Here is a 26103-nt window from a genome sequence, read left to right as displayed (position 1 = left end):
ATGCTTCTTGACTTGCAGTGCTTGCTTTTTTATCTTTACTTATATTTATCTACTCATCTTTTTTGTTATGTACCAAAACACTAAGACAAATGTGTAAACCTGTTTGGTAATTAACCCGATTCTGATAAAATTAACGCAAACGTATGCTTAAAAGCAGAAAAACAATACAAAAATATATTCTTGTTTAAAAAATGAACAAATAATATCAGCATAGCTTTGTTAAGCAGTTGAAAATCTCTCCCAGGGTTGTTGATGTGTCTGCACGAAAAAAAAAAAAAAAACTTGATACGTCTTTTATCCAATGAAATCACCAAAACAATTCCTCGTGACGAGACAGAAAGTATAATTGGCCAATCAACCATTTTTTCACCTAAATGGGCGGGTCTTATTTAATTGACATCCACGTTGTCAAGTGAATCGGAGGCTTCAAACAGCTCGACCAATCGAAACGTCGAAGCGAAGGGTTTGACATGTAGCCGCCAGCCAATCGTGACGCAGCTCAGAGTGACGCATCCACCCATCAGCTGTTTTTGTTTTGCTGTGTGGATATTGGAAGTTAATAACATAATAACAACAGTATCGAGAGACTAGAGTAAAGCGGCTCATGAAGGAGGTGTTGTCGTTGATTTGGTGACCTGTGCAGATTGGGGACGGTTCAGTCGGGGTGTGTGGTATGATGTGCACCGTTTGAATCCAGCAGCCTGCCCGGACATTCCTCTCCCTGCCTGAGGACTGTGAGCGTGGCGCTTGGAGTCGGGGAGCAGAGGAGGGGAAGCGGGTTCCGGCGGGGATCGACCCGAGCCCAAAGGCCTCCGACCTCGGCCGGCGAGAGGAGAGGGGAATTTGGCAGCTCGGATGGAGTCCCAGGACGCACCGGACGGCCCCGAACCGCACCGAGGCTTCATCTGCGCCTCGTTTAACCAGGACACCACGTAAGCGACCTACGGGCTGGGCCCAGCGTGAACTCAATCTCCTTGATGCACCTGACTGTTGCATAATTATTTTCACTCGCGTTTCCATACTCTGGTTCATTTTATGTCACGTATAATAACGGCAGTTGTGCGTGCGCGTCCGGCATGAAACTACGGGCTTCATTAAAACTTCTAGATTAGTCCAGCTGAAAGTGAAGTAGGCCACTGTGTTAATCTTCAAGGCCTGTTGCACATTAAAATAGTCAGTTAGTAATCAAACTTCTGACTGTTGTGTAACAAGACACTGCTTAACATGATGTGTTGTAAACAGGCCTCTTATATAGGCCGGTTTCCTGCTTATCTTCTTGATGCAGTATCACAAGAAATAATATTGCAGTACTCAAATGTATCGATGTTTTCTTACAACACGATATGATATAGTGATACATGCAGAGATTCAAGGCGGTGGCTCATATTGTGTTGTGTTTTAAACTTTAAACTGGTAGATAGCAGGGTTGTTATCTATCTTCACTGTTCTGATTTCATAAAATAGTAAACATTTTTAGCTCTAAGACGGTTTTCTTGAAATTAGATTTTAAAATAGCAATATCTCACCTTGCTTACAATAGCACTGTATATTGAATCGTAACCCCTGGATCATGATATGTATCATATTGCCAGATTCTTGCCATATATGTATAAAATCTGAGCGGAAAAGTTTACTATTTTATGCAGTCAGAACAGTAAATTTATATAACAACACTGTTATCTTGCAGTCAGATGTTTAAACACAACACAAAATGACACACACTCATGAATCTTTCCATGGATCACAATATCATGATACAGTGTTGTTGAGAATTGATTTGAAATAGCAAAACATAATATTGTGATACTAAAATGTATTTATATTTTCTAACACCCCTAATATAGTGATGTGTTCTTTATATTATGACAGTTTTGTAAAAATTAGATGAAGAAACTACCAATATATCACCCTGCTTACAGTATCATAATAAAATAACCTGTGTATTGCGATACATATCGTATTGTCAGACTCTGTCAGACAAGTTAACATTTAACACTGATAGAAAATGTTCAGATGTTTTGAGGTTATAGTTATATTATTGAACGCAGCTTTATAAGCAGTAGTTTCTGTCTCATTTTGGACCACTCATACCTGTGCTGTCGGTGGCCACAGTTCGCTTCTTAGAGATTATTAGAGGGTAAACTTTAACTGACAAATCCAGCAGAACTCACTGACTTTGTCAGTTACAGGTGTGTCGCCTTACTTAAACATCTCCTGTGTCTCTGACTGTAAAACAAAGCAGATGGCCAAACAGTCAGTTGGGCCTTCTTAGCTCTTTGTCTTCATGTTCTTTTTAAGTCTTGATAAGATAAGGTGAACTTCGTAGGGAACAGTTAACCGTTTTTTTTGGGCTTTGCTGTCTAAACAAGGTAGTCTGAGAGAAATCATGGCTACCGAGCATCTCCTTACATGAAGTAAAGGCAGGATCTGACCTGGTAACACCTTCATCAATGTACTACAGCATGGCCATGACAATTCAGTTATCAGTAATACTGCAAAGACGTCATCTCTGCTCATAAAAGTACATGAAGTAGGTATATGATGATCATTTCCTTGATGGAGACTGATAATCACAGATATACTATACTTAAGCCTGTCACAATAACAACTTTTGTTACACAGCATATTGTCTCAGAAATAATTACAAAGTAATTGTCATTATTTTATTATTTATTGAGTTCAGAAAAAGTGATTGAAGTCATGTCTATATGTTGTATAATAATAGCGTAATTGTTGTGACAAGCCTACATACTGCACACTATGACATCCATAACAGATTTTGTCCTATTTTGTGTACTACTATACAAGTGACTGTACATGTAATGCACATGGATAATCCTATTCTTTTCAGTAGCGAGCTATTCCTTTTCCATTTACCAAATCCATTCTCTAATCTGTAGTAATAACAAACCAAAAAAGGCTTTCTGGGATTATTTTACTGCGATGATAGTAGACTTAATGCATCAAAAAAATTGAAAATAAACTAGGGTGTAATTGTGTGTGCAAATACAGCAAATTTAATGCACCAGATTCCATGATGAACTGTTTCAATTTGAACAGTTTTAATACTTTTGTAATTTTGTTGAAGTGTAACACAGATGAACCAAAGAACTGAACAGACTCAGTATGGCTCATATGTTATCGCCAGAAGTTAACTTTGTGTTAAGGGTTATTTTCCCAATAGTCCCAGAAGGAAAGAGGTGTTTACAAAGACAACATAAACAGGGCATCAAGTAAGGATCACCTCAAGTATATATTAGTCTAAATCCACCCAGTCCTCATGGGAAATTAAATGCAATATTGTCTTGTGTCCTCTAAATCACCAACACATATGAATCCAGTATAAACCAACTGAGCAGATAAATCACAGCAAAGAAATGAGGAAAGAATTATACATTTAGTATTAAATTTCATAGATTAAGCTAAGGAAAGAATATAAAGCAAATATACAGAAAAGAAACTGGGGAATATTTGTAATTATAATACTGGTAAACACATACTTATGTTAAGACAAAGAAAATCACAACACCGGGAAACAATTCCTTTCTTTCTATGTAATATCTATATTCATATTTATAACCATTTTGACTAATAATCACAAAATATATCAGTACAAAGTCTTAAAGAAAAGTTCAGTTTGATTACAGTGTTATTAAGGTATTTTTTAACAAAGGTGGATGTGATTGGTAAGGTCTCTCTGTGTGTGTGTGTGTGTGATGTCATTGTAGGTCTCTGTCAGTAGGCATCAAGACCGGCTACCGTCTCTTCTCAGTCACTGCTGTGGACAAACTGGACTGCATCCATGAGGGAGGTAAGACGGACGCGAGTAGTCTTAAAGAAGCACTTTGTAAGACCCTACAGAATAGTTTGAATTATGGGGAAGCTGAAGGGAACTCAGCTCCACTGAAAAGGACATGAGCTCCCCTGAAAGTTTACATTGAGACATTTAGGGGAAGCTCTAAAACACTGCTTTTTTACACTGTTACAGTTTATATTTCTTTTGTTATACTTTTTCATTAAAACCACAGAAAAAAGTCTCTTTATATGTAGTTAAAAAACATAACAAATGTGTTTGATTGTTTAATTCTCCTGTATTTCTCCCAATTTATGACAGATTTTGACACCTTTTTTCCTTTTCATTATCACCGCCTGCCTCTGGCACTGTACAGTGTGTATAAGCCCAGAAGTCTACTGTTTCAACCCTGACAACAATATAGCACCATTAAACCAGACGTCCTGGAAATGAAACTTGTAAAGAAAAAGGGCATGCATTTTGTTAAATCTTTCACATCAATTTTCTCTAAAGAGTAGGGCAAAAAAAGAATCAAATAAAAGCTTTTTATGCAAATTCATGTGTATTTTTTCTTGAAAATCAAAAGTAAAATTAAAAGTGACAAAAATGTTTCAAAGTACTTACTAGCTGAAACAAAGGCTCTGAAACTAAATTTTTTAGGTTTTAAAATCTTCCCATTTTTTGAGGTCTTGAGGTCGGCAAGTATGTATATTTCTCCTTTGAAGGAGTTGAAATTACAGAAAGAATACAACATCACATGATTGCCTCCTCCTGCACAGCCACGTTTACATTTATAAAACTCTAGTCATGCAAACAGTAAGCACACTTTTGCACACCAGCATCCCTTCTCTAATGTGACATATGTGCAGGGTGACAGAAGTCTACGCAGTATTGTTTGAGCCGTGGTCAGAAAACAGCGGCGTGTCTGTTCTGCTGCGTACAGAGGTCAAACACAGGCAAAGCTCAGTTTTCTAATCCTCAACAGCAACAACGAAAGAGAAAGTTCAGAGTCAGTTTGAGGAAGTGTGAGCTCAGTGATCCTTGTCTGGGGACTGACAGTTTGTTGTCACTTGTAACGAAAAGGGCAACAGAAATTGACAACCGCAGAAGGAGCTGTATTCAACTTTATGATTAGATATGCACTGGTGATGTGAGTTTACATCAAAGCGTCCATTGCTTTTCAAATCAAAAGCATGCAATCCATGTCCAATATCTTGTCCTTCCCAGTGGAGTGTCCAGATGTGTACATAGTGGAGCGTCTGTTCTCCAGCAGTCTGGTGGTGGTGGTCAGTCTGTCCATGCCACGGCGAATGAACGTCTACCATTTCAAGAAAGGTACCGAGATCTGTAACTACAGCTACTCCAACAACATCCTCTCCGTCAGGCTCAACAGACAGGTAAGAACAAGGAAATGGATCGTTCTTTACCTGTAATCCTCAGAGGTGTTGCCTCTGATTTGTGATATCATATACAGTATGTATATATTTTTTGTGATGGCGATGTCTGCTGTCACTGTCACAGCGGCTGGTCGTGTGCCTGGAGGAGTCGATCTACATCCACAACATCAAAGACATGAAACTACTCAAGACCCTGCTCAATACACCCACCAACCCCTCAGGTACACTCAAACTGTTATACAGGCATGCATGGTAATGAGAAGCGCTATCACACACAGTGAAGCACAGCACAAGCAGAGAAGAGTACAATATCTTTCTGCAGTTTGCTAAAATTATCTGCCAGAAGCTGCTGTTCATATAGACCAAGAGAGGCTGCAGCAGGAAAAAACACATTTTGCAATGAATTGAGCAAGATTGCATTTTATTACTTATGAACTGTCCATTTGAAAGATAAAGAAATGTGTTACTTCCTCTCCCAGAACATAGATTACTTATAAGTTACTTGCCAGGGTGCAATTACATTTGCAAAATATTGCATTACTTTCATTTGCTCTCATTACAGTCATTAAAAAAAGAACATGCATTGCTTGTTTGTGTCATTAGTTTTCTTTCGTACAGAAGGACTACACTGACAGGTTTTTTAAATTTTAGCATTTTGACAAGACAAAATATTGAGATTAAAGTTGAAATACGACTTCAATACTTGACTAATACTCAACATTTCAACTTCCTCTTCTCATTTTTCTCTTAATATGGCCCTAATACTGCCTCACACTAAACTATTAATAGACCCAGAGAGATAATACATATGTAGCTGTATTGTAAAGCAACTAGCAGGATTAATCTAAGAGGTATTTTGAAGAAAAAAAAAAAGACAGGAAACTGCCTAAATTATCCTCTGCACTCTCTTGTAGGTCTCTGCGCTCTCTCCGTCAACCACAGTAACTCTTACCTGGCGTATCCCGGCAGTGCCACCATCGGCGAGATCACCGTGTATGATGCCAACAACCTGGTGAGGCTGCATTAAGCTCTTAACGTAGAAACGCTGCTGCTGTAGTCATGTCTCTTAAAAACCCCAGTGGGGACGAGCAGCCCAGTGTTGGCGCAGATCTAATTAGAAACCGCTCGTTTGCACCTTCAGAGCACTCTGACGCTGATCCAAGCCCACGACAGTCCCCTGGCGGCCCTCACCTTCAACGCCTCTGGCACCAAACTGGCCAGCGCTTCAGAGAAGGTGAGGACTTGCTTCCTTTTTTGTTTTTTTCCTATCCCTCCTTCTGTTTTATCATCCACCAGCGTCTGTCTGACCACTCTCTCCTCTACAGGGCACCGTTATCAGAGTCTTCAGTGTTCCTGAAGGACAGAGGCTGTTTGAATTCCGCCGAGGGATGAAAAGGTTAGCGCCCGTATTTTCATTTAGTTCAGTATAAAGCTGTGGACAGACAGCGGAAAAGATGATTCATGGTGGTGGTTGTACAAAGCCAGAGATGAAACAAAGGGCTTGTGACAGGAAGGTGAGCAGTTCAAATGACCGCCCCGTTGCTCAACAGTTTGCGTTTAGGTGAGTTAAGACACTCGCTGCTCAGTAGCCAACGGTAGCTGGTTGTGGATGCACTGTGCAGCTTCCAGTATCTGTGATTAAGACAGCAATGTGAGGAGTTGAACAGTGGAAACATGAAACTCAGATACACTGGAGAACTTTTCAGCCCTCTGTGCTGCGTTCTAATTAAAAAACATGGACAATAGTCAACATTTGGACTGAAATTTGGCTAATTATTTCTAATATATCAATTCTGATAGTGGTTGAACAAAATATGCTTGCTTTTTTTTTTGTTTTCAGTAAAAATGTTCACTTAATCTTGACTGTTTTGTCCTTTTCCGTCTCTGTGTCAGATATGTTAGCATCAGTTCATTGTCCTTCAGTGCGGACGCCCAGTTCCTGTGTGCCTCCAGCAACACTGAGACAGTCCATATCTTTAAACTGGAGCAGCACAGCCCGAGGTAAACACACTCACACACACAATTTGTTTGATTTGTTTTCTATGATTCAAATAATGAGTTAACTGACTTACCATCTCTGCTGATGAAGTTTATCATTGTGGATATAATACTGATGAGACCGGTTTCAGAAAGCAGGTTTAACAAACTCTGAGCCTTAACTCTTTGTTGACTGAGCCACAGGTGGGAAACTCAGAGTTTCTGGTTCTGGAATAGCCAGAAGTCTGAGCCAGTAATAATGATTCTGCAGCTTCAAACTGACTGTAAATATTTAGACACCTGTTTTAGGCCTACATTTAAAACTCTTGCTCAGGAGCATTTTATATTTCAACATGTGTACAAATATCGATATTCAGAATCTCACTTTTAATATTCATTTAATCCAGTTGTAGAATCTTAAAATTGTTTCAGCTGCACCACAATCATCCTCACTCAGAAATATTCACACCATCTCCAACATGACATGCCAGCCATGATAGAAATATTCCTTCGGATGATGATTGTTCACTGAGCAGTGATTTATACAGATTCGTTTGAGTTAAACAGTGATTACTACGATAAATGTTTCAGCGCAGGGGAGCTGAGGACAACCTGAAACTGTCTTAATGTCCACAAAGTCACAGTGTTCTAGCGAAGGACGTTGTATAGATTTGATTCTGAGCTCAGGATGGATCCACAAGGTCACACATCGCCGTCTCTGACCTTACATTTGATGACAGATCGATCATCAAAGGCTCATGTTAAAGTCCTTGGGTAACAAACTAGTGTCTAACTGGGATTTTGAGATTTCTAAAAATGGAAACTTTTGCAGATTAATGCGTTCTGAAATGTGATTTGATATTGACTGCATGAATGAGGAAATTAACCGGTTTCTCAGACAGCTACTTCAGGCTTCAGAGTTTAAGTTATAAATCTTTCTGAAATGGAAAAAGCAGAGTTTTCCTCATCTCAGGCTTAATGAACTCAGAGTTGCACTAAACCTGCTTTCCAAAACAGAGCATTGGTACCTTAATATTAATAAGTTATTTTTCTAACAAAGGGGACTTTTTCTATCTCTGGTAAAATGTTTTCCTATCTTCCTTTTGCATATTTTATTTTCCAAAACGATACAATAAGTGACTTCTATGTGTATCAGTTTTCTGTGCTGTCCTGTCATGAACCCTGCATGGTTCAGAGAAGGACAAATACATGGAATGATCAGCACCCTCTGCTGTATTTCTGATGCAAAGCAATCCAGTTGTGTTTCTGGGAAATTCGACTAAGCGGCATCCAATGTAAAATTCAGTTTTACAGAGAAAAAAAAAATCCAGATGCCTCCAGTAATGATTTATTAATGTTAAAATGCTTCATCTTGTCTCCTGCCAGTCAAGAGGAGGAGTCTCCTACATGGTCAGCGTATGTGGGCAAAATGTTCACAGCGGCCAGCACCTACTTGCCCGCTCAGGTGTCCGACATGATGCATCAGGACAGAGCCTTCGCCACAGTACGACTCAACATGTTCGGTCTGAAGAACATTTGCGCCCTGGCTACGTAAGGCACAGAGAGACACGGGGGAGGGGTGTGTGTTTATGTAGAAAAGTGCATTAATGTGTAGGTTCCTTCACATTCTGCGTGTGTGTTTTGTTTGTCAGGATTCAGAAGCTCCCTCGCCTGCTGGTGGCGTCCTCAGACGGGTTTCTCTACATTTACAACGTGGATCCACAGGATGGAGGAGAGTGTGTCCTGGTCCAGAAACACAGGTGTGTGTGTTTTAGTGAGCTGCATCATGCATACATTTCTGCAAGTGAAAAAAATTTGCAGTAACTTAACCACAATAATTTTATTAGGTGCCACCGAATGAATTATGCTTTAAGCTGGGAATAAATTAAGGGGTTTGGAAGTAATACTGGTACTACAATTAAATAATTGAACTGCAGCTTTAAGATGTAACAAATGAAAATGAAATGTACCTGAAGTGTTGTTACTATGTGTTCACCAAATTTACAATTAAAATACTACTAGACATAAAATGTTTCAGTTTCACTGAGGGGTGGATGTCATTTACCTGACGTTAAATCAATGTTTACACTTTGTTAATATTTTACACATCTAAGCAGTCATCCTTTTTCTTACTGGAAATCACCGACGTCAACTTGTGCATCCTTTCATCAAATATCTTGCAGATTGCAGCTGTAATGACGATGTTGTTAAGACTTTGCCTCCTCTGTTCATTCAGGCTGTTTGACTCCAGCGAGGACCAGGTGGAACAGACTGAAGAGGACAAACCAGAGGACGTCTCTCCCCAACCAGCCAACCAATCATATGCTGCTACTGTGGCTCTCCCTTCAACCCCGCCCTCCTCCACCACTCTCATGGGTACAGTATTCCTAATCATCAGCTGATGAACACTTTTCCAAGATCCAACACTGGCTTTTTTAAGAGGATTATTAGCAGTGACTCTGATGGGACCTCGCTGGTTTGTGGAAACGTGAGAAGTTGAACATGATAGTGGTTACTTGTCGGAATTGACTTCACTTCCTGGGACATGCAGGCTTTGACCTTTGAATAGGAGTTTCTTCAAAAACGTAGATTTCTATATCACTGATATTGTTGGAAAGCAGCCTGGTTGCTTGTTATTATATAAATAATTAAATCATTTCATTAATAAAATACACAAGACCGACAGAGGAACATATACAGTTCATCGACACAATCTGAGACATGTAATATCCAGTCTGTAGAAGTGGAGTTCTCATATGTCATAACACAATGTCACAAATATTGTAAATCTCAAATATTGTATTTTAATCATCATTTATTCTATCAGACACTGACACAAACTGTACAAGACATTTTTTGGAGAAATTCACAAAAGCTAAAATTCTAAGTAATTTACACTTGATGCTGCCTTTTCATTGATCATGTCCCATTTGAAGCTCGTTCAGAAAGTTAATGTTTTGGCAGAGAGCTTATTAGATCGCTCCCAGTAACTGAATTTAATTTCAACCCACTATTATGTTCAGTATCTCGTATTTAAAATAAACCAACTTGAATGAAAATCAGTTAAGAATTAAGTGAGTTATAGGTGATTTCTTTGTGAATAACTGCACATTGTAATGTTTACTAGCAGATTTTAACCATCCCAAATTGCAAATATGATAATTATGTTTCTGCATCTATGCCCAAAGTGCCTATAAAGTTGTTTTTTAAATTTTTTAGGTTTTGTGAATTTTGTCAAACTTGACATTTAAGGCCTGATAGCAGGGCACAACAAAACATGGGTTAAAAAAAACAAAAACAAAAGTTCCTAGTGGATGTATATTAGCAGCAAGAGAGGCTAAAAACCTTTTCTTCCTCCCGTCTCTTTTAGGTTACTCTGAGGATGGTGGAGCCCAGAAGGGTGAGGTCATCCCAGAGCACGAGTTCGCAGAGGGCCCTGTCTGTCTGGATGACGAGAATGAGTTCCCTCCAGTTGGCAACCAGAGTAACTGACCAAAATCCCCCTCAATAAAACATCCAAACCCCGCTTAACAATCAGACTCGCGTGTTTCAGGCAGGGAAAAGTGGACAAAAAAAATTCCTGTGTTTGAGACATCGTGGCATCCCCACCCTTCCACACGTACCCCTGCTGGCCTAGGGTCAAATCTCACCAGAATGTTACATCCTGGTGTTTCTGTATTCTGCATCCCACTCACTTTTTGTAAGGCATTAAAAAACAACACTAAAAAAAAGGGGTGGAAAGTCCACTCATCATTTAAAAACTACATCCAGAACAAATTAAACTCTTTTCTTAGACAGATTCAAAGACTAAGTGTCCCACTGTTAACTCCCATATTAACAAACAGTGTTAAACCTTTTTTTTTTTTTAAATACTGACAACACAGTGATATTATTGTCGCACAATATTATCATGGTAGCAGCCAGAGTAAGAAGACTGAATATATCAAGGTAGGAGAGGAGATAACAGGCTGGCCAAATTAAAAAAAATGCTCTTAAAGTGATCGTTCAGATTATTTTGAGTGGGGTTATATGAGTTACTAATCAATAGTCAGTGTATTACCTACAGTAGATGGCGGTCAGCACGCCCCCAGTATCGTTGTAGGAAGCTGGGCAATGTACTGCTGTGGACAGGGTTAGTAATAAAATGTATTTTGACTACCTAAATATTCCTAAATACTGCTTTCTCCAAACCAACCAAACTCCATGGGAGAATTCAATCATTTTACGATGCAGATCACAGGAGTTGCTGGTCCACCACTGCCTCAATCAGTTCATTAATTTGTGTTACTGTGAGACTTCGGTGTTTTAAAGAATTTATTTGGATTCCACCAAAGTCACACAATAACCCAAACAAACTAACACGTGGAGGGTGCAGAAGACTAGCAGCTCCTGTGTTCTGTGAGGAAAAATAAACTGATTTCGCCTATGGAGTTTGGTTTTGAGCGAATGACATTTTTCTTATGTAATGGCGGTTTCCCGAAAGAAAAGGCTGTCCAATAGAAAATATTCTAAATATCAGGGTTCAACTTTAGTTTTTTTTTTTTTTACTTGCCCAGTGAAAACAAGTGGGTCAGAAATCTACTTGCCCAAAGTCAGTTTTTACTAGCCCCTGTACAAATTAGCTTTTTTTAGTAGTTATCAAACAACAACAAAGACTTAAGTTTAATCAATGTAATGTCTATAAAATGTCAGAAAACAGTGAAAAATGTCTATCCCAGTTTTTCAAAGCTCAAGGTGATGTCTTTAAATGTCTTGCTGTGTCAGTCGAAAACCAAAGATATTGAGTTTAATATGATAAGAAACTGATTTCTCCATATTCTACAGGCTGAAAACAGCATATTCTGTCATTTTGGCATGAAAAATTACTTAGTTAATAGTTCTTTTTTTTACCACTTGCCCAGTCCTGAATATAGAGTACACTTCAACTGATACTGGGTTTTCTTAGGTGGCTAAAATACCTTCTGTTGCCAACCCTGTCTACAGCAGTACATTGCTTAGCTTCCATGCTCGTACTCATGTCTGCCTCACCAAATTGAGGGTGTGCCGACCACCTTCTACTGTAAGTAATAAACTATCAATAAGTACCTCATATAACCCCACATCAAAAATCTGAACTATGTCTTTATGAGAGGTGCTAAGACGTCACCTGACAGGTAATTTTAGCAGCTGCTAAAAAAAGCCAAGTGCAGTGTTTTCTGCCACTCACTGGCCTTAGGACTCAGTATCTGAAAACCTGTCACGAGGGCATTTTTTGTCAATCAGGCCTCAGGAATTCGGGGAGCTTATCAATGGGCATTAAATGTGTCACACCTCAGGAACGACGAGCAGCGGCTCACTCAAGAAGGAAAACATGTCGTAAGTGTGACACACTATTTAAACCATCATCCATGCAGTAAGTATTACATGACTTGTAGATGCAGCTGTCATTACTCATTATGGTAGCGATAGATGAGACTAAAGAACCTGCGGAGTCACAAACGTAATCTGATAATGTATCCTGGAGGAGTCTGTGGAAGGATCAGGCAAACAGCTGAATGTGAAACGCTTGATGTTGAGCTGTACATGACGAAGTTACAGGTCCTTGAATTTCAGTGATATCCTGAAGACCTTTTTATTACTACATGATGCTGAATATGTTAACATGGAAGTCATAGTCATTTTTATTTTGATGTATTAAATATTCTTTTTGCAAAATGTTTTAAGTATTACACATCAAACGCATAGACTTACCAATGCGTGACTATATATTGAGGATTTTTACTGTGTGTATAATGTATATATAACATTTATATATAGTACTGTTGTAATAAGTAACATGGTAATACCATTTGATTTGCCAAAAGGTGGCGCTGTTAGGACACCCTTACGCTGCATTGAGCTGTCGATACTGGACGTTTACGCCAGAGACTCATTAAAGCTGAGAAGTGAATCAACCTCTGCACACTGTAGTTTTAATTTTGATTTGCAGTAATTCATGCTCATGTTTAAATCATTCATTATGCTTCATGACTACACTCAAACACTCATAATGCTTTCTAAGGCACTACATCAACAGTCATAACACATTATAGATGTGATTTATCATGAATTATGAGATCAAGTGTCTTATGGACGCTCTTGACTAGTTTTAAACTAGAGGTTGACTGATTGGTCTTACACAGTAATACAGGTTTTCAAAGTGTGAGGTAATTTCAGTTAAAGAAAAATATATTAGTCATCAAAAGGAGATCACACAAAACAATTTAAATGTGTATGATTTTGTTAAAGAGATTCAGATATACAGTACTTGGGAGATTTGCTAATGTTTATGCTGCATCTTAAGAAACTATTATGCAAAAAACACCAAAAAATATCCCAACTCACTGCTTTCATCACATTGTGAAAATAAAGCTTGACAAAATGTATTTTGTCTTTTTCTTATGAGAATATATAAGGTTCCTAGAGCAGAAATTATCTGCATTTTGGCATCTTTGATAATAAGCTCTTATGATGCAGCATAAAATGCATGAAAATATACTTACCACCAACAATGAAATGTTATGAGTGTGCATTATTACTGATGCATCAGTATGTATGTCACTTTACATAACACAACAGTGATAACTTATGATGTTGCATTGGCTTTTGATGGCTATGAGTCCTTATTATGGTTGACTGTTGAGGTGTCTCACTGTCTGAGGTGGAGGGTGGGTCAAGTTCTTGCTGGCACAGTCACAAAATGATCCATCATTGTTCACGAGAGTGACTGTGTGATTACATTTCAGTAATACCTACATAACCTTTGGTCAATGTACAAATCAAATATTGTTTTAAATAACATTTTGGGTTCATGTCCATGTCTATTTTCAGCCTAAACTTCTGGAATTTTGGATTTTGGGGGAAAATTTGTTTTTAAAAAATTATCAAACAATGTTTCTTGGACTCCCTGCAGTAACTCTGAGGACCCCCTAGGGGTCATGGAACCCTTATTGAAGATCCATGCTAAAGTTCATAACTAGTCAAAAGCGTCCATAAGACACAAACTTATAATTCATAATAAGTCACATCTATAATATTTTATGGCTGTCAACATAATGCATCAGAAAGTATTTATTTATTTCAATCTAATTCAATTTAATTGTATTTATGTAGTGCTGAATCATAGCAGAGTTATCTCAGGGCACGTTTCATAAAGTGCAGGTCTCTTTACAAGCCCAGTAGTTCCCATGAAGAGCAAGCACTGAGGCGACTTATGGGTGAGTGTAGTTGTAAAGTATTATTAATGCATAATAATTCACTATGAATGCACCCATTACACACTACAGATGTAGACTTCATAGAAAGGGTTACCAATCTAATATATCCAACAAAATAATAACAAAGCTAACTTTTGCTCATTTTAGAGGTTTCCACATTTCTTCAAATTCTCACTTTCTTTCAACATTTATATGTTGAATTACACTGAAACAAATTGATTCATACATTGTAGCATGTCTTTACTGTCTCATCGATTGTATTTTTCCAAAACAATTGACCTCAAAACACTAACTGGCCAAAGTTTGTCCACTCTCTGCTTGTTTGCACGTCTCCTGCTGCATCTGGACATTGAACCTCCCAAACAACATGCTCTACAAACAAACAGCTGAGCACATCTAAAAGAAGATATTTGTCTCCACATCTGTTTGCTTCTCTTTCAGCCTGTCATGTGAGTGTTTGTGTGTGCGATTTCCCCACCCTCAGCCCAGCGAGGGGCAGCGGCAAACAGGCCGTCCAGGGTCACAGCAGGGTGCTGCTGATTTGTCTGTGCTGTAATCTGCTGTGGACACAGACTCGTCTGTGGCAATGTCCCATAAAATCTCCTCCCTCCTGCGGGCGATCTTCTCCGCAATCGCCTGGTATTCTGGTGTCTCGACGTCCAGGGGTGTTTCCTCAGCCTCATCACACTGCAGATCAAATATCAGCGGTGGGTCATGGAGCTGCTGACTTCCTGTTGCACCACCGCAGGCCTGAGCTGCACCTGCAAAGCCACAATGCCACAATAAAATGTTGAAAGGTCCAGTGCACAAGATTTATGCAAATTTATTGACAGAATAATATAAGAGAAGAGGTGCTTATATCTGTAAGAACTGCAAACTTACATATGGGTCCTTTAAACTTTTTGAAAAAACAAAATTAAATACAACTCAACAAAATATAAAATTACAGTATATGTTCATTTCCTTTTACTTGAGTTGTTATCAGGTGTCACTTTGTGATAAACTGTAACATGAACCTAATATTGTAAAGCACTACTGAGTCAAAAACTTACTTGATGTAACACTGGTGAAAATACTGGTGTAAATAAAAACAATCTGCATTATATGTTGTTCAAAAATATCTGACAACATATACACAGATACTGATGCAGACTGATTTAGCCGACTGATACACATCCCTTGCTCTATTTTTAGTTATGCTCTGGAAATACGTTTGCATAAATCAACAGGTCACTAGACTGGTACCACCCTGTGGTGAGGTGAGAGGAACAGGTTTTGTCAGTTTGCTCACAAATATTTCAAATGGCCATCATATCATCACATCTGTGCATGTAGCGTGACTGTTTTTTGCTCTGCCTGTACCTGTCATGTAAAAAGCTTTGTATTTCCCTGTTCGAACTGTCTGCAGGTCGCCGAACCTCCCTGCAGCTCCGCTGTTAGGATGGAAGAGAAACTACAAGAGAGAAGAGAGGAACTCATGTCTACACAACACCCACTGACAACACAGGGAAAGTTATTCACATAAACCAAAGTAAGATTGATAACAAGAACTAGTTTGCACCTCATGGCCAGTCTGTTCACCATGCAGGAGGATATTTGTGGCGTCAATGCCATCGTAGCGTCTGTCTGAGGGGGGAGTTACACCTGCCAGGGACAGAAGGGTTGGGAAGATGTCCATACCACTGCAAGAGGACATGAAGAGGAGAGGAGAGGTCTCAGTGTATATGATGTACACTTTCCTCATTAATGAAACAAAGATCTATATGACAAAACAAACCATACAACACAAATCTTCTCCAAGTAAGCACACCAGCTCAACATCTGTCCTCATGACTGCTCATTTTGAACAAAACGTTTGATGTATATATTTAGTCAACTGACAGACAATACCATTACTGGAGACATGCTGCTAATATGGCTAAAAAATCATCCTTATGTACATATAATGCTGATAAAGTAAACAAAGGATTACTAAAGTATTTTTGAGGGATTTAAAGTAGTCTCTGCTTATTGGTAAAATGGGTGTACCTGAGCAGGGCGGAGCTGGTGGCGTTTGCAGGAATCCTCCCGGGCCAGTAAGCCACTGTTGGTACCCTGTGACCTCCTTCCCAGGTGGTCCGCTTAGCTGAGCCTCCACCTGACACACAGGAAAAAGATCACTCTGGGAATAGGAGGAGTCACTGCAGTAACATGTACAGTAGCTCCAGCTGCTACCATGTAATCGAACAAACCAACCCCCTTCATGAAACACGCCTGAAATGAGTTTCTAATGTGACATAAAGTTTATTTCTTTTACCTCTGCTGGTCTGCCACTTTCCCATGAAAGGTCCGACACTTCCTGCGTACTGGCACTTCTCTTCCCAAGGACCGTTGTCACCTAAACACACACACACATAAAACAAGATAAAGGCTTTTCTGCTGGTGTGAAAGAACAGACATAATCCATCCAGCTGACTAACCAGTGAACCAGATGAGAGTATTGTCTTTGTCTGTGTCATCAGAGATGCTCTTTACTGCCCCCACCAGACCATCCATCTCTTGCAGGCTGGCGGTGTAGACCTTGCCATCATCTGGACGACGGGCGGTGGCAGAAGCATCTGGAGGGAGCGGAGGGGCCAAAGGAACATGCATGTGAGCCGTAGCTATATAGAGGAGATACGGCTGTCCTCGCTCCCTGCAGAGACAATGCAGATGGCTTAGACTGGGTTGCTAAGATCAGTTCCAATCAGAGTTTAGCAAAACTAGGTTTTAAATGAGTAAACCCATATTTAAAATTAAGCAGAGATCTGTTGGACAATTCAAACTAATCTATGTTTAGTAAAGTTTAGTTTAGTGATGTAAACCAGAGTTTAATACAGTTTAAACAATCTGAAGATGAATAAATGAATGAATTAAAATCAGTTTAGAATGCTGCTGAGACGTAGTATGGATAAAGGCTCTGTATTCCTTAACAAATTGCTAGCTAGCTACACAGTAAATAAATAAATAAATGAATAAATAAATAAAAATCACCATATATAAACTATTACATTGATTGCTAGCTAGCTGCAAAGTTAAAAAAAAAACTTATATTGTTTGCTTGTGTGCTGAAAGTTAAAAAAATATATATTTATTTTATTAAAATTTATTTAAACCTACTCAAGTGTAAGTCTAAAGTTAATACTGGATCAAAGTTTAAATTGGACCCTGGTACAACATAATGGGTTTAAAAATTAATCCTTGTTGCTGCAACCCAGCCTTATATTGACAAATGCTTCTATGAATCAATATTTGTACACAAACAGATTTAATGTTTAAGCAAAAGGACAGGAGTCTGGTATCAAATCACATGCTGGTTTCTATTCATGTTCAAGCTTATAAAAATGATACGAAACATGAACATCTGACAATGAGTAGAACAACATAATGCAATAACTGTAATTTAAGCATTTGCTCATGTTCATTCCCTTGCCTTTTTGGAATATGGGTTTAAATATATACACTGCTGAAAAATGAACTCAAGTACATTTTGTGCCTATAATCATGTTGAAAACAATGTGTCACATTCATTGGGTATGAATATGTTTACTGGAGCATGTTTCCCACTTTAAAGTGCATGTTGACATTTCCTTTTTGTAGGAATGTGAACTTGCCAGTTTTCTCTCAAATTTGGAACGCAGCATTAGCATTTTAAAGAGCTTTACTGCAAGAACATCTGCAGACTTTGGGTCTCGACAGCACATGACTAACAACCGCTGCCTCGTTCACATGACCCTGGACTATAGCATGAAGGCCTGCTTTTCACAGACAGCTGCAAACAGCAGGTTTACCCCCCTCCTGTCCCTCCAACGCGCACACACACACTCTCTACACTATTACCAGCACGTAGACACAAATTAACAAAGCTCCTGTGTTCTTTCAGACCATATCTACAGACATGGCAGTTAAATATGACCGTTTGTATCTGAATCTGAATGGTGTGTATTTGCAAGGATGCAAAGATCAAGCCTCACAAAGGCATTATTATTAATACACCATCAAGAGCGTAGGATCTAGATAAGCTAATCTGGAGTTAAGTTAAGGTAACTCATTTTCCCAGGATTCATGCTTTACTAGACCTTGCCGGTATCAGTAGTGGTACTGGTACCAGTATCCAAGGTACTTTACTTGAGTAGTTCTATTTAATGTAACTTTATACTTCTTCTCCACTACACCTCTGAGTCATATATTGTACTTTTTACTCCACTACATTGTCTGACAGCTTTATTTCTTAGTTATTTTGCAGAAGTATTTGAAGGACTCAGTGTTCCTTTATGGGCTATGGCTAAAAGAAAAATCTCAGAGGGGATTCCTTCAGAAAAATCATCTAAAATTTGGTATCTGCCCTCTAATGTGTCTACTGTGAGGGTCCTTGACATGAAAAAGTTTGTGTTATCGAGTATGTAGACTGTAGACTGTAGATTAAACTACCCAACAGTAAATAAAGTAGTTCAAATGAACTCAACCTTATACATCTCCCTCAGTAAAATGCACATTAATTCAGCAGTAATAGTAATCCAGAACCTCATATATAATAGTAAAACACCAACAAGAACCATTTTACTAGTACAATTGGTATTTTAACTTTTTATACTTTGAGTACATTTTTTATACCTTATTGTAAATACTTTTACTTTACTTGACCTTTACTTATAATGGAGTATTTTCACAGCATGGTATTAGTACTTTTACTTGAGCAAAGTATGCAGCACGTCCTCAGTTCTCAGCCTATAATGGTAATGTGCATTCCTTTGATCCTCCCTCCTCATACCCCCTCCAGATGAGCAGCAACACAGCAACAGACCAACAGACCAGCCTATCTTCACTGTTGCGCTGTACAAGGTAATGAGGTACGAAGTGAGCATAAGGGGTACTGGCCTTGACTTTTACTTCTATCATCATAACCTCCAGAATATTTTTTTTTTTCAGTCCTGCCATGATCAAATTACTAATGTTTCACTTGAGACAATATGACACGATAAGCCATGATACAATACAACATGATAAAATACAATAGGATATGCTACAAAACCATATAAAACGATACGATATATATGGTACATTCTCGTGTAGCTCCATTCAGAAGATTATACACAGATTTAACATACAGAATACATGTGATGCTTTCCACAAACGTACACAATAAATCCTTTGAATTTAGGTCTCAGTTAGCAGCATACTGATTTTGGTTTAGCAACAGGATAGACTGCTGTATAAAAGAATTCTTCAGTCTGCTGTGTTTAAAAGGAGGGACTCTGAATTGCCTTGGAGGGGAGAAGCTGGTATTCTCAAGCTGGCACAGGACACGGCGCCAGAACACCTCTTATATGGGAGACAGCAGTGCAAAGTATGTTTGGTTGAGTGTTTTGACATACACGCTCCACCTCCTCAGCTGTCTCTTATTGGACCATATCGCATTTGATATACATACATACGCAGACAGAGACACGGACAAAGTTTCATTTCAGAGTCAGAGGACAACAAACGGGCACAAAAGAGAAGCTTACTCTCTATGGAAACTCAAACACACAAGCTGCACAATGTAAGACTCAGTAAAAGCTGCTCACTCCTTTAAGGACTATTCATTCAGTGTATTTGTACAGGAGCAGCCTGTCAACATCTAAAACAACTCAAACTGTCAATATGATCAACAGCTACATCTAGCATGCTGCATTTTTAGAAGAAAATTAAGAAATTGAATTGGTGTAACCTTATGATTTACAATATTATTATATACATATGTATAAAGTCTCTATGATACTGTATGTTGTCAGTTTTATGATGAAATTAGAGCATAAACTCGCTTTGACTTCTGGACCTCTGCCTATTTTATGAACGCACTTGAAAGAAAAGAGTTAATTCCTGCACACAATTATCACCCCTGCACTGATTATTAAAAAAGTGCACATGTTAATTGATCACAAAAACCTGTCTCAAGACATAATAATCAGAAAGTGACACAGTGCTTAAATATAGCCCATTACTGCTCGACAGTGTTGGAGGTGTGTCTAAAGTCTCATGCAGTAGCTCACTCATTCAAAACCCTCAACTATCAAATAGAAAAATATGAAACAGAACAGGAGACAGAAAAATAGGAAAAAATACCTATACATACACACACACATATATTTTTTATTGACGCACACATATTGTAATGTATTACTGTGTTGTAGAAAAGCTTTGTTCTGTAACACACATATCATTAACCTAATGTCTTATTGTCCTTTGTGTCTGCAGCTGTATTGTACCTTGCACGTTGTATAATCCTGGATGCAGCAGATCTGTATTGTTCCGTTAGCGTCCACAGGTCAAGCGGCTGCTCCACAATACTGCTGTTTTCAATCAGAGGAAGGCCCACTTTGGAATAACAGCTTCCATGTACGCTCCGCTTCAATCTAGACCATGAGGACAACAGAGCACAATAACATTAATGTATGGCATGTGTGTGTGCGCGAGTGTTTACATATTCACAGCTGTAGGTCTTGGATTCACCAGCTTTCTTGCTAGTATCGGCCCCTCACTTCATTCACACTGCTGCGCTCTCTCTATCTCTCTCAAACAAATGGACACAAACCAAAGGACGTCTCTTGGTGTTGCTATTTTGCAGCTGCGAGCCAGACCCAGATGTTAAAACTGGTAACATGATATAAACCAACCTAGCGAGGACACGACTAGACGAGCATCATCGTTTGATCCATCAACTCTGCCTGGATAGCACTCGATTTCAGCAATATTTCAGGGTGACTGTGAAGAAGTTTTAAGTCTCTCTTAAAATATAAGATGCCAATATTAGGACGAAGAGAGACTTAAGTATACGAATGAATTTGACAAGTCCAGTGATAGCATTCTCATACACTCTGACGGAACAACATCTGTGAGTAGAACAACTTTCATTGTTGCCTGGGAGTGTCATGTTTATTTAAGTAGGAGCACAGAGCCATACCTGATCACTTGAGGTCCAAGTGAAACACAGGGAGGGCACTGTGGCAGATTGTATCCAGGTATGTCAGTACAGCCCATGTCATTACTGTAAGGAATACCTAAGTAGTAGTCAAAACCTGCACAAGAGACAATAAACATGGTGCAAATGTTATTCATAAATACAAGCAGAAAAAGCCACTTTATGTTTGGACTGTGCTTTAAACCAATACACCAACATACACACACACACATTGTTATGAAGAAAGAATATTTCTCAACCAATAACACAGTTGTAAGTGGGAGAGGAGGCAAGGTATGGTTTCTGTAGCCAAACTTTCAACAGATGTTGGACAAGGTTGATGTCCAGTGACTGTGGAAAGAAGAGCACTACTGTTTTCTCAAGAGTTACCTCATGTTTTGAGACATCAGCGTTTAATTCTGTGCTATGTATTGTTAGCTATCAATCTTCTACATTAAACTGAATTTTAAACTGCAAATTATTCCAGCTTATAAATGTCCCAGATGTTCTTCAGCTTGGTTCAGTGTTTGTGTGGCTCATCGCACAAATGCAAAAACACTGTTCATTTGGTGTTTACCTTTGGTTTGGTCATAAAACCAAAGACCTCTGTGTCTCTGACCGACAGTGTGATCTTACTAACATCAGTTTCCAGGCAATAAATGTCACAGTTTGTCTTCTCCACGCCCCTTCACTGCCATATTTCATCTGTCCACCACATGCCCTTTGACCTTCCCTTTTTTTCCCCATCTCCTGATCTTCATTAACCACCTGCTCACCTGTCTCCACTTTTCTAAACATGCCTCCACACATTTAGCCAGCTCATTGTCCCTCACGCCCTGTCAGTTCATCTTACTTTGCAGTTTTGTGTTAGCTGTGTACCTCCCTGTATGCTGTTTAATCAGTAAACAACTGTAGGCATCCTGTCTGCATTTAGGTCCCATCCCTGTTGCCAAGCATAACCAGTTGTGGCAAAGCTACACCGTTTTTTCTGTGTCTACTTACTAAAAAACAAACTGCCGAATGAGCATCTGAAACAAATATCTTTAATGGATATGAAGTGTGTGATCCTGCCATGATCGCTCACAAATGCCAGCTCTGTCCAATGGCAAACTGTCCAAACATGAGGCTAAGTCCAGCATATTGGAGAAAACCTTGGCCAGTCAATGGGTGCTCCAATGGTTTTTACTGGATTATCCCACCATGGATAAAAAAAAACCTAATTAAATAATGGGTTAACTTCAAATTATATTTTACCAAACTTTAAAATTTCCCTAAAATTAAGAAAGATTTAATTTAACCCTCTCTTCAAATCTATGTTTTGTTTTTACTCTAAACTTAAATTCTGTTGCACCAAAATTTTTAAATCAATAAATGTGGTCCAGCATTAACTATAAGAGGCTTAACATGGCTAACTAACTTTTAGCTAGCTAGCAAACAATGTAACATTTGTTAACCTTTTAACTTACTAGCAAAGAATGTAACATTAATTTTAAATTTGGATTTAAACCTGGGTTTAACCTCTGTTTATAACTAAACAGATTAAATGAATCTTTGTTTGTGCAACCCCGTCTTAAATTCCAGAGTGTAGATAACCTGTTTGTATCTTGCTGCACAAGCTTACAAATACAATACGATTTACAGGTTGAGGATGTTCCACCCAACAGAGGAATGAGAGGTTGGTTGAAGGGGTGGCTGATGGGTAAGTGTTAGTGGGGGTTGTGTGTTGAGTCAGCTGTAGGCGAAAAGTCAGGAGCAGGTCTGTCGTCTCACAGGACACAGCTGCAGGAGTTGTTGTTTGTCGTCTGCTCCCTGCAGCGAGGCCAATACATGCATGGAATGGCCTAGAGAAACTGACACGGAGCTGGAAAGATAGTGCGCAATACAAAAGTAAGTGTGTGTGTCTGTGTGTGTTAACTCGTGTCTCGTTGCTTTGGGTGGCACATAGAAATGTTTTTGCATTTTCATAATGTTTGAAATCCTTCAACTGTTAAATAAATGTTTGCATGTTATAATCTCTTTGTGTCTCAGCATTTCTTCTGTTACTGATAGTTCTGCTGCCATTTTGCAGATCTTCAAGGCTGGACTGGAACCTTTAAGCAGTTTTACACTTTGGACTTGTCAGCAGTGTGTATATATAACCCATACACCATCTGCTCTTATTCATATCTGACTCTTCTATAAATTATCCTATTGTAGCTTGTGCGTGTAGCTTTCCTCATAGGATTTATTAAGGTTTCATATAACTTTATCTAATCTCATCTGTATGGCTGGTATAGGGTTTTTCATTTTGATTTGTCCATTCTTGAAGGAAATGTTCACACCCAAAACCAATCTCTAGTGTATTCTCAATCAAAGGAAAACTCAAGGTGCTTTTTAAGAGCAAACTCTCAACTAAAAAGATAAGGCATGACCAAAATTCACACATCTCATTGGAAATTCCTGCCTGTTGTGTCTAGTTTTGTCCTCGGGGATTTTGGAGGTCAAACTTCAAGCTCCTACTTACCTCTGTTAGTTGGACCATATGGTCCGTTGTGACCAAGATGCCATTTCCCGATCATGGCGGTGTAATAACCTGCCTTCTGTAGTAGCTGGGGCAAGGTGACTTCAGACAGAGGCAGACCAGCGACAGAGCCCACAGCGAAGTTATGAGTCACCCCGTTTCTTAGGCCATAGCGGCCTGTCAGGATGGCAGCACGGGATGGAGAACAGGTTGAGGCAGGAGAGTGGAAGTCTGTCAATCTGGAAAAAAAATAATTTTTAAGTACCTTGTTGACAGTTGACCCTTCCTGAGTCCCGCCCCTTTTTTAGCTCTGTGCTCCAACAACAGTCAACCAAGCTTGCTACCCAGCAGAACCTTGGTCAACTTTTCTAATCTAATCTACAACAGTTGTTAGCTAGCTAGTTATATCTGATAGCTAATGTTAGCAAACTTATATGATATCAAAGATGTCATAAGGATTTACATCAGACTTTGACAATACAAGCTGGAATAATGCTACATAACAGATAATACATTATCTACCTTAGTCCTTGCTCGACCATCAGGTTGAGGTAAGGCGTGTTGTTTGCCTTCTCTTCAGGCTGGTTAGCATCCAGGTCGGCCCACCCAATATCATCTGCCAATATGACGATGAAATTTGGCTTCTTACTGGGTTCATCGACATTGGCTCCATGTTGAGACACCGTGTGGAGAAGCAGACCGCACATCAGTATCCCAGACACCAGGAACGGAGTGAAACCCTCTGCCATTTGTGGTCAAAATCTGCAAAGGTTACATAAGTTTCATTTAAACCCAAGCTGGCGTGCACTGCTGCATGCGCTGCACTGCCACGCTTATTGTAAACATGACTGGATACAATACAATGCAAAATGTCAGCAGAATAAACTAAATACAAATGATAAATGTAGGTGTGTTAGTGAGTGGTGGAGGGGAAGGGGTGTTGGGTGGCTGCCACCAAATAACATGAAATGTGAAACAGTGTTCTGCAGCTGAATGACCACATTATTCTCTTCTCCTACTAGACCTGCTTGGACCATATAAATAAAGATAAATGATGAAGTAAATATATATTTTTGGACCTGCAGTGCTATCAGCCCAAGTACACACTCCATTTCAAGCTATGAAAACAGTACGCTGTTAACTAAAATAGCTTGCAACAGATGAGGCTATATATGCTAACTTGATGAATGTTGCATGGGTCTAACAACTTCAGTTTGGTTTTGACAGAAACAGGTGTGATTTGTTAATGATGATGGTGTAAGAAAAATTAAGAACTGATCAAATGTAATTAGTGACTCAGGGAACAAAAATGTTTAAATGTTCCTTCAGTTGCTACTTAATTACATGATAGCCAATAGCTCTCAATTAGGGTTAATCAGTATGCAGAGCAAGACTGTTTTTTTTTTTTACCACTATACCAACCAAATAAGGAAGCAACTATTATTTTCATTATCTACTAATTTGTAGATTATTTTCGCAATTTACGGTTTAATCTGTATGTCAAATACAGCGTGAGAAATGTGCATCACGAGAGAAAACCCTCTCATCTCTAATCAACAGTCCAAGACCCAAAGATTCTTTATTTACTGTCATTAATGACAAAGAAAACAGCAAACACTTATACTTAACAAGCTGGAACCAGCAAATGTTTGAAATTTTTGCTTGAAAAATGACCAAAACAATTAACTGATTATAAAAATACTTGGCAACGAATTTCCTTTCAACCACCTAGTTGATTAATCGACTAACTGTTGCAGCTCTGGTGCCAAGCTGAGCACAAACAGCACAATCTCTAAATGTATTTGTTGTGAGTAAACACTTTAAATGCCTCTGAAGATTCATTTTGTGTCAAGTTTAATGCCAATACACAGACTATAACAGTAGTACTAATGTGGATTACAACACTGCAAATTGGTTCATGGTTCTTATTCAAAAATACAATATTAAGTAGATACAAATGAGAATGCTGGAAATCATTTAGAAACATTCCTGTAGTACCACAATTTTTAAATACCATGTAAACAAGAAACCTTGTGTATGTATTCAGGGATTAAGAGAAATACAGCCATTTTTCCAGTCTTAACCCAATTTCTCCCACTATCCAGGTTTCTTCAGGGCATGTAAACAGTGATAAAAATCAGCGATGGATATATGTGTCTGTGGTAAAAACACACGGTTGGTCCAAAGTTGTTTACCATGTGTGCCTTCGTCCTATCAACACCCAGTATATCAATCTAAACGTG

The 26103-nt window shown here is 38.9% G+C and overlaps 2 protein-coding genes across 2 annotated transcripts; one reads left to right on the top strand and one right to left on the bottom strand.

The window, feature by feature from the left end:
* The first annotated feature begins 493 nt into the window (after positions 1 to 493).
* LOC146311800 (WD repeat domain phosphoinositide-interacting protein 1-like) lies at positions 494 to 13106 on the top strand. The gene is made up of 12 exons (XM_084740342.1): positions 494 to 932; positions 3729 to 3811; positions 5021 to 5190; positions 5315 to 5411; positions 6105 to 6202; positions 6332 to 6424; positions 6516 to 6586; positions 7084 to 7191; positions 8554 to 8718; positions 8820 to 8927; positions 9404 to 9543; positions 10538 to 13106. Exons 1-12 carry the CDS (start codon positions 856 to 858, stop codon positions 10657 to 10659), a joined length of 1332 nt encoding a protein of 443 aa, XP_084596468.1. The 5' UTR covers positions 494 to 855; the 3' UTR covers positions 10660 to 13106.
* A 1271-nt stretch (positions 13107 to 14377) lies between these two features.
* Positions 14378 to 24738, bottom strand: arsg (arylsulfatase G). The gene is given in 10 exon segments (XM_084740343.1): positions 14378 to 15163; positions 15765 to 15855; positions 15964 to 16084; positions 16431 to 16539; positions 16699 to 16779; positions 16862 to 17076; positions 20669 to 20815; positions 21364 to 21478; positions 23864 to 24099; positions 24383 to 24738. Coding segments are annotated over 10 exon segments (1707 nt in total). The 5' UTR covers positions 24610 to 24738; the 3' UTR covers positions 14378 to 14798.
* Positions 24739 to 26103: the final 1365 nt, after the last annotated feature.

This window comes from Lutjanus erythropterus, chromosome 17 (genome assembly GCF_056507025.1).
Source record: "Lutjanus erythropterus isolate fLutEry1 chromosome 17, fLutEry1.hap2, whole genome shotgun sequence".
Lineage (NCBI taxonomy): Eukaryota > Metazoa > Chordata > Actinopteri > Lutjaniformes > Lutjanidae > Lutjanus > Lutjanus erythropterus.
Note: the sequence above shows the minus strand (reverse complement) of the source record. Positions and strands in the feature narration are given on the sequence as shown.